Source organism: Heptranchias perlo, chromosome 1, assembly GCF_035084215.1.
Source record: "Heptranchias perlo isolate sHepPer1 chromosome 1, sHepPer1.hap1, whole genome shotgun sequence".
NCBI classification, from domain to species: Eukaryota; Metazoa; Chordata; class Chondrichthyes; order Hexanchiformes; family Hexanchidae; genus Heptranchias; species Heptranchias perlo.
The window spans coordinates 67,527,150-67,536,412 of record NC_090325.1 but is presented as its reverse complement, the minus strand read 5'-3'; the positions used below and the strand labels follow the sequence as shown (position 1 = coordinate 67,536,412).

Below are 9,263 nucleotides of genomic sequence, written 5' to 3'. Positions count from 1 at the left end.
GGCCAACACCTAAAAAGGTAAGAAGCAGGAGTTCTCCTCTAGACCCCACAAAGATACTGCGAGCCGCTACAAGCTTGGGCTTGCCCCCAGGCCTTGCCTCACCCGCTCTTCCCAGGACCTACTTACAGCTGCCGCTGGCATCGCAGCCGGCTGACATTCCAATGGCCCAAAACTGGTGAGCTGCCTCTCCGCCGCTGTAACAGGCGGTCGGCTGGCCAGAAGTCGAAATCTACCCCTATTCTACTGCACTGAACAATTCAAATCTCCCCCAAAACGGGCGATACTTCAAAGGAGAAAGAAGGCCCAGGTGCTTCAATTAGCAGATTCTGCACATTTCTAGATTCGTTTCGATGAAAGCATTAGAATTAGACATTTCAGTTTGTCATTTGTCCGCGAGATGGAGCTAAACAAACGTTGATCCTTATAAAACATGAAATGCAGCAGAGTTAGTGCAGGTGATGCTGTGATTTATGTGGCGAGTCAATGGGTGGCGCTCTGTACAATGATTTCATTAAAACCACGATGTAACCACGCCAAGTAACGTTTCTCATTCTTCAGTTGCTGGAATATTTATTGATGTTCGTTTCAAGAAGTGACTACACTTCCTGGTTTATCTGCGATGTGTTTCTGTATAATAGATATAGATTCATTTTGCTGATACGATGGTGAAAAACTAAACCTGCGCTTTCATCACAAATAGTAAAAACAGAATTTACGAACCTTACGAATGCTATAAGGTTACAGTATTTTGATCTCCGTTCCTAATTTAAAATGCATACCCCCGACAAAAAACTGCATACAAGCAGTGCCATGTAAATTATGAACACTGTTTGCTATATTTTATTCAATCTCTGTTGCACTCTGCAAAGGTTTTGCTCGAGACATTTCTAAAAGTTCGCCGAAAACGAATGTATGGCACGTGGGCTTCCTAACATACGTAAGCGCAAACAAAGGATTTATCTAAAAATAAATGAATTTATAGTAAAACCAAAGATTTATCCAACCTTGATTAAATACATTAATAGCAAAACCAGTGATTTATCTAGCCTTGAATGCCTTTTAGTAAAACAACAAGCTATGTAGCAGCGAATGAATGAGTGTATAAAATACTTGTTTGCACCTTAAACTGCATCTGTTTTAAAACATGCACAACAATGTATCGTTACAAAATAAGCGGCTATGGAAATATACAACACCCCCAAATGTCAGTTTGATATGTGCAGATGGACTTATTGAACGGAACATGTTCAGAACATAAAGCAACTGATAAACTGCAACATCTATATGTCGTGGTTATAAAAACAGTCGTTAGCGAAATGTTGGAATATAACACTTTAATGACATTGAGGTAGAAACAAATGAATGGAAATAATAACGGCTATGACATGATGACAAAATTGCAATGAGACTGATCGGATATGTAATGCAGACGGTTGCTCGTGGAAAATGAAACAAATCGACCCCCTCCCCCTTTTGCAATTACATGTTTATTGTGTGTCTACAAAGAGAGAGAATAAACACAATATAAATACATAATTATATATAAATACTATAAATGTATCAGCTACGGATGCTTTTAATACGTTGTGATCCAAAGCTGTACATTGTTGTAACACTTGCTGTCATTAAAGTAAATGTTTGGTATGGAGGTTGATAATCCATCTATAATCCATCAAACTCATTTGTTTGATCCATTCAGTCCCAGCGAAGGCACCGCGAGATGATTGACATCTCAGTCAACCAATCCGAAGGACGGGTTGACGGAATTGGGATAAGGCGAACGTGCGCATTGTGACGCCATGGAAGGGGAGGGTATAAAAGGCAGCGCGGACGAACGCTCGGGTTCATTGTGAGTCGGGAGAGCACCTGGTGGTTGAGGGTATGGCGTTACTGAGGACTATCACTTACCAGCAAAATTCAAAGATGTGCGAACAATCTTTCGCCAAGTCCGCGGATCTCCGCTTCAACAAAAGACAGGAAGATCCAACACACTACAGCACCAATGCGGAGATGTCCCGGATTATAACCGATCCCGCCACTGGCAAATGTTACTGCAGAGGCAAAGTGTTGGGAAAGGTAAATCAAGCCTGAATTTGGAGAGAGAGAGAGAAAGAAAACTACACTAGGCGCGCTGAACGTGTTACAGTATTAGTAAGACGTGATTCAATCAGTGAATAAATCCGTGCAAAGTTTTGAGACTTGCAAAAGGTTCAGGTGGATGGGTGATCGCATCGTCTTTGCGTAGAATGTAGTTACCTGTACACTGAGCTGAATGTGGACCCTAACTCAGCTCATCCCGCGGTGTGTGAGCATCTTCAAACGTCTAAACGATTTTAAGAATTATATATTAATTTTAACATTGCTCGAGAAAGATAAAGCGTCGCACTTTCAATAGTATAACTAGCTTTTTCTAAATCAAATTGTCACCTTATTCTTTGGGTGACTGTACAGAAAAGACTAATCATTTAATGTTCTTGTGGCTATATATTAAAACTAACTAAAACCTCCTGTGAATTCTTCTCTTGCCTAGGGAGGCTTTGCCAAATGCTATGAGATGACAGACCTGACCACTAACCGAGTCTATGCTGCAAAAATCATCCCGCACACGAGAGTAGCCAAGCCCCATCAGAGGGAAAAGGTGGGTACCCATGTCTGTGTGCTGTAACTGTGACTGACATTTCTGCTGGTTTGCTTGGGTGCGGATGGGTGTAATACTACAGGTTACTTAAGCTTCAAATGTCATAGATCAAGTGCTTCTGGTAAAACTCAGAACTGTTGAGGTTCAAGTGTCTGATTTTGTCTTCCTTTTTTAAAAAAAAAACAGATTGACCGAGAAATTGAGCTGCACAGAACACTGCACCATAAACACATTGTTCACTTCTACCTTCACTTTGAAGATAAAGAAAATATTTACATCTTGTTGGAGCACTGCAGCAGAAGAGTAAGTATTCATCCTTTCTCCCCTCCCACTAACAGACAAATCCTGAAGTGCAATATATTTTTTAAAGAGGCACATTAAGTAATTTTTCCTCTCTTTTCAAACAAATTCTAGTCAATGGCTCACATACTGAAAGCTAGGAAGGTGCTGACTGAACCAGAAGTACGATACTACCTCCGGCAGATAGTATCAGGACTGAAGTGTCTGCATGAACAAGGAATCCTACACCGAGACCTCAAACTAGGTATAACCTTTTTGAATGTTTTTGTTCTGCAATAACTATAATTTGTCTATATATATATCCAGCTTTAAATTGCACTATGGTTAAGAATAAATGTACCAATATCTCCAATCTTGATCAAGGAAAAGTTTCACCTGGAGGATGTAGTTGTTAATGCTATTTTAAGTAGTTACTTTTTAATTGCAGGTAACTTTTTCATCAATGAGTCTATGGAACTGAAAATAGGGGACTTTGGGTTAGCAGCAAAGCTGGAACCAGTGGAGCAAAGGAGCAGGTAAGGAATCAGATATATTTTAAGATCTTAATAATTTGGAGAGGCTTTTGAAACAGCAGTGCTAACCTGGGCAATTCTCTCTGCAGAACTATCTGTGGCACACCAAATTACTTGTCTCCTGAAGTTCTCAACAAGCAAGGGCATGGCTGTGAATCTGATATCTGGGCTTTGGGCTGTGTAATGTAAGTATTGCACTTCAAAGTCTTCTGTTTAGTGTGCTTGCATCATCTAAGTACAGTGGGGTCAATTTTCAATCTGTATTAAATGAGCTGCCTCACTGTCTTCTGTCTTATTTTAATGGTTGGTCAATCAAGGGCATTGTATGACCAATATATTCTATGCTCCTGAAATGAGGTTCTGCTCCAGTAATAATGAAAATGAATCCCAGTGTGATCATTTATAATCAGCTCAATGTCTGCTTGTTTCATGTTAGGGCTGTACTATGGAGACGCTGCCTAATGGTCTAATTGTATTAATTACAGGTATACGATGCTGTTAGGGCGGCCCCCATTTGAGACAACTAACCTAAAAGAAACTTACAGATGTATAAGGGAAGCAAGATACACGATGCCATCATCATTGTCAATATCTGCCAAACAATTGATAGCCAGCATGCTAGCAAAAAATCCAGAGGATCGACCTAGTCTAGATGACATCCTGCATTATGACTTCCTTACTCAGGTTTGTTGTGTTGCAAGAAATCTTAGGGTTTAACTTTTTTTACCATTTTTTTCTTCATCCCCTGCAAGTATACAGCAATCTAAACTTTGGTCTTATATTGCAGGGATTTACACCTGAGAGACTTTCACAGAGTTGCTGTCATTATGCACCGGATTTTCACTTGTCCAGCCCTGCCAAGAATTTCTTCAAAAAGGCAGCCGCAGCACTATTTGGTGGGAAGAAGGACAAAGCCAAGTTTTTGGACAATCACAGTAAGTATATATTATGGCTAAATCTAATGTTTTAGTTCTGATTGGCTGCAGTAAACTGATAGCTGGATGAGTCTGTTTGGCCATATGTAATGGACAATTACTAAAAGCAGAATTTAAAAAACCCAGTCTTAGTTTTGAGGATACTTAAATAATTATGGAGAAATCCCCACTTTAACTTAGTAGTTGAACAAATGCCTCTGCACAGTAAGTAATCATATTTATTTTTCAACAGACAAACTAGGAAAAGATGAAGATGAAATATACAAGCTGAAGAATGATTTGAAGAAAATATCATTAAGCAATCAAATGAATAACAAAAGCCGATCAGATGAGGTAGGTTGATTCCTGTGAATATTAATTTCTTTGCACAAAGTATTAAAATTGTATACTATATATCTAGGACTTTGCTAAAATTGACATTAATTCTTTTTAACAGGAATCAAGGTTTACTAGCAAGCCACCAATTGTCTGTGTCAAACCTGAGACTCGCTCACCAGTGAAGGATAATGAACAGCATATCAGAGACTCAATTAGGATGATAGTAAGAGGAACTCTGGGAAGTTGCAGCAGCAGTAGTGAATGTAAGTACAAGATTGGATTTAATCACAAATTTTTAAATTTTCACTTGCAGAGAAGGCCATTCCAATAAGTTTTTAAATTTGAAACATATTTGAGATGGAGATATATTTATTAATGTAACCATTGTAATGTCTATTTTAAGCTGTTTGGCTGACTATTTGCTGTACAAATTGCCATAATGCCTTGTTTACATATTTCCAGCTCTTGAAGACAGTACCATGGGAAGTGTTGCTGACACTGTTGCAAGAGTGCTTAAGGGCTGTCTAGAAAACATGCCAGAAGGTAAGAACTATTGCAATCATTTAAATCCAGTAGAGATTTGAGTTGTAGATTGGGAGTTGACCACTTCAGTGGTTTAATCATAGAATCATAAAAAATTTATGGCAAAGAAGGAGGCCGATCGGCCCATGGCTGTGCTGGCCGAAAATGTGCCACCCAGCCTAATCCCACTTTCCAGCACTTGGTCCATAGCCTTGTAGGTCTCAGCACTTCAGGTGCATTTCCAGGTACTTTTTAAATGTGATGAGGGTTTCTGCCTCTACCATCCTTTCAGGCAGTGAGTTCCAGACCTCCACCACCTTCCGGGTGAAATTTTTTTTTTCCTCAGCTCCCCCTAATCCTTCTACCAATCACTTTAAATCTATGCTCCCTGACTATCTACCTCTCTAAGGCAAATAGATGCATTGTATCCACTCTATCTAGGCCCCTCATAATTTTGTACACTTCAATTAAATCACCCCTCAGCCTCCTGTTCCAAAGAAAACAACCCCAGCCTATTCAATCTTTCCTCATAGCTTAAAATTCTCCAGCCCTGGCAACATCCTTGTAAATCTCCTCTGTACCCTCTAGTGCATTCCCATCTTTCCTGTAATGTGATGACCAGAACTAAACACAGCACTTTAGCCATGGCCTAACTAGTGTTTTATACAGTTCTAACATAACCTCCCTGCTCTGATATTGTATGCCTTGGCTAATAAAGGAAAGTATCCAGAATGCTGCCTTAACCACCTTATCTACCTGTCCTACCTTCAGGGATCTGTGGACATGCACTCCAAATTTAAACATTTTAAGTAAGCATCTTTTCTTTTTCAGGAGACTGTCTACCAAAGCAGCAGCTGAGCTCGTCCTTCCAGTGGGTTACCAAGTGGGTGGATTATTCTAACAAATATGGCTTTGGGTATCAATTGTCAGATCACACAGTTGGAGTCCTCTTCAATAATGGAACTCATATGAGCCTGTTGGCAGATAAAAAGTAAGTATCCTAATGAATGATTATCTCAATGCATTTGACTTGAATAATTTTAGGTGCTAACCTATAGCACATCTTTCCTCTTGTTCTTTTAGAACCATCCATTACTATGCAGAACTGGGCCAGTGTTCCATCTTTTCTGCACTTGATGTGCCTGAAAAGTTTATTAGTCAAGTGACTATTCTGAAGTACTTTGCACACTACATGGAAGAAAATCTAATGGAGGTAAGAATCCTTGCAACTTGTTTAACTTTTTTGTTTCCTGAGTTCAGACTCAGTTTATCATGAGCTGGAGTCCTGCTTCTATGCCTTTTTCCAAAGGTGCAGTTATAGTAGCTACCTTAAATCTACAAGACCAGCTTGCAATAGCCATTTCTCCCCAACCCCTACTTCCCTTGATGAAAACTCTTGGTACCATCCAATGATTGACACTTAATGATCTAATGTATTAGAGTCCTTGTGCACTAAACTGAGTCCAGCCACCTAGTATGATACCAACACTTTTTTTAATCTACAAGAGATTTTGAACATCTCTGATCTTTTATCTTTTCTATTTTGCAGGGTGGTGATCTGCCTAGTTCTACAGATGCCCAGAAGCCCAGACTGTGTCTCCTTCAGTGGTTAAAGTCTGACCGTGCACTAATGATGCTCTTTAGTGATGGCACGTTCCAGGTGAGAACTGAAATTGTATTTAGGCAGTATGCACTTGCATTTCACATGGCAACATATTAGTTTACAAGTTAAGTGATGATGCAGGACTGTCAAGAATTTGGCTAATTTCCTAATGACAGCCAAGGTACCTGTAGAAGGGGAGGGCAAATCCACTTGCACCAACCAGATGCTTATTGGTATATTAGCAAATGGTTGTGATCACATGGTCTACCAACCTCCTCACCAGGATGTATGGATTAAACATAGTTTTAAATGGGTTTAGGGAGAGAAAATACAAACTATATTGGTAACTTGTACTCCAGTTATGAATTAGTAACTTGGGCTTAATTGCTCTTAATTGATACAGCAAGAATAAAGGAAAATAACAAATGCTGGAAATCAAATATAGATCAGTGAGCATGTAGAGAAAAAACATTGTACATTTTGGACGTATCCCATTCATCAAAACTCCCATAGTAGTTGATTTGTTGAGCTATGTTATGAAGAATCAATCATGCTAAGTAAATCTGACTTAAATATTTTCATAGGTGAATTTTTATCATGATCATACAAAAATTATTATTTGCAACTACAATGAGGAGTACCTGCTTACCTATATCAATGAAGATAGAGTTTCTACTACATTCAAGCTCTCCACACTGCTGATGTCTGGATGCTCACAAGAACTTCGTACCAGAATGGAATATGCATTGAATATGGTGCAACAAAGATTTAATTAAGATTGGACTGTGAAGCTTGACCATGGCTTCTTTCAATTTGGAACTGACCCAAGGTAACCATCTGTCAGGAGGTACGAGGAACCTATTTTTCATTGGTGTGCTGGGCTGGTACCAGACAGATGTGTTTTACAATCCTGCTTTGTTGGACTGACTTTTAAAAGGGATGACTACCTGTGGCAGCTGTCTGAGGAACTTCAGTATTTTTGCATTACAAGGACTATGAAATGGATTTTATGTTGCAACAAAGCAGGGTGATGTTTTGGCTTCAATGAGCAAGAGGAAAGTGTGTGGCAAGTGAAGTTGAGAAAGTATTAGTACCTGGACTTTGCAAGTTGTAGAGACATTTTTTTAATGCAGCTTGTGCTGCTGGTTTAAACTAGGACTTTAGTTCTTTGAACAGAGAACTAAAAAATCCAAACATGTTACACCACACTGTGGCTGGACATATTCATTCCTTAATTTATTATGCACTGAGTATTTATTATTTATTGAAAGTCTCACTCATGCACACTTCTGAAATATGTTGAAATGCTGAGCAAGTCACATGTTTGAATATTAATAAAGATTCTTAAATTCATTGTATGAAATGGTCTTCATAAACACTTCACTGTTGGGTAAAGTTTCACTGGTGTGTGGTAATGTCTATACTACATGCAATGTTTACAGTACACAAGGAGGGGGGGAGGATGCAGAAGAGGGGAGTTGCTGTCTACAAAATAGCCTGCAAATTTTGAAATGCACCTTGAATCACTAGACCTGGTGAAATATATGGAATTGTGAATGTGATCAACAGTCTTAAACAAATGCAAGTTACCTGGCTTAATGTGTTGAATTATTAACTGCAGTCCTCAAGCCTTTAAGGTAGATAAAGATGCAATTGAACAAGGGATGTACTGATGCTTTTAAACCATGAAGGACTGCTAGAAAGCAAAATAGCTACTGTCCCTGTAAAAACCTAGAGTATGCAATATTGAGCAGTGATCTCTCCTTTACAATGCAGTTGGTGCACATCATGGCCTTGTCCCTTTCAGTCTAACATCACTGAAAGGTCTTGCAACTGCTATGGCAACAAATTCTATTTTATAGGACAAAATCAGTGCATAGAGCATGTATTGGTTGACTTTGAAAATGCATCAAGATCTTGGAGCACTTTCTGGAGATGTTGACTCCTTGCTGGGGTATGCTTTGAGGCAGCAGTTCATTCCCCTTTAGTACCAATCCCAAGTAGCCTTCATGTATGAGCCAACTACTCAACCAAAGGAGCTGCAGCAAAACAGATCCTGCCCTCACCCATACTGGCTGGAATCTTATCTATACTGGATAAATAGAGCAGAAGTCCTGGATGTGCTGTTCACTTTTCTCTCCTTCCTGAACCCCTATCCCTTGGCATTGAGATCAATTGTGGCATCAACTGAGACTAAGTAACTCAGCAAACAAAGGATTAGGCTTGCACTCTTGCTGGTCTGTAGCTGTTTTATATCCTGTTAATGTTATGCTAGAGCTGCTACCCTCATTGTTCAGGTCTCTCACCCATCAACATTCCAAAGAGCCAACTAAAATCCAGACCTAGCAAATTTCTTGTACAGCTGACACCACTTGGAGCTATAAAAGTGGTTTGTATGGTTCATCTTGATAGCTAAATTGGTTGAACCAGCGAAG

At 39.4% G+C, this 9,263-nt stretch overlaps 1 protein-coding gene across 1 annotated transcript; it reads left to right on the top strand.

The window, feature by feature from the left end:
• The first annotated feature begins 1,835 nt into the window (after positions 1-1,835).
• Positions 1,836-8,191, top strand: plk2b (polo-like kinase 2b (Drosophila)). The gene is made up of 15 exons (XM_067986324.1): positions 1,836-2,076; positions 2,531-2,638; positions 2,825-2,941; positions 3,053-3,182; positions 3,366-3,453; positions 3,540-3,635; positions 3,936-4,134; positions 4,238-4,385; positions 4,618-4,718; positions 4,822-4,966; positions 5,166-5,246; positions 6,057-6,216; positions 6,309-6,438; positions 6,775-6,885; positions 7,413-8,191. Exons 1-15 carry the CDS (start codon positions 1,882-1,884, stop codon positions 7,602-7,604), a joined length of 2,001 nt encoding a protein of 666 aa, XP_067842425.1. The 5' UTR covers positions 1,836-1,881; the 3' UTR covers positions 7,605-8,191.
• The last annotated feature ends 1,072 nt before the right edge of the window (positions 8,192-9,263 follow it).

Coding starts and splice junctions, on each gene's coding strand:
- plk2b (XM_067986324.1), top strand. CDS start 1,882: ATGGCGTTACTGAGGACTATCACTTACCAGCAAAATTCAAAGATGTGC. Junction 4,135..4,237: donor ATTATGACTTCCTTACTCAG/GTTTGTTGTGTT, acceptor CTTATATTGCAG/GGATTTACACCTGAGAGACT. Junction 4,967..5,165: donor TTGCAGCAGCAGTAGTGAAT/GTAAGTACAAGA, acceptor ACATATTTCCAG/CTCTTGAAGACAGTACCATG.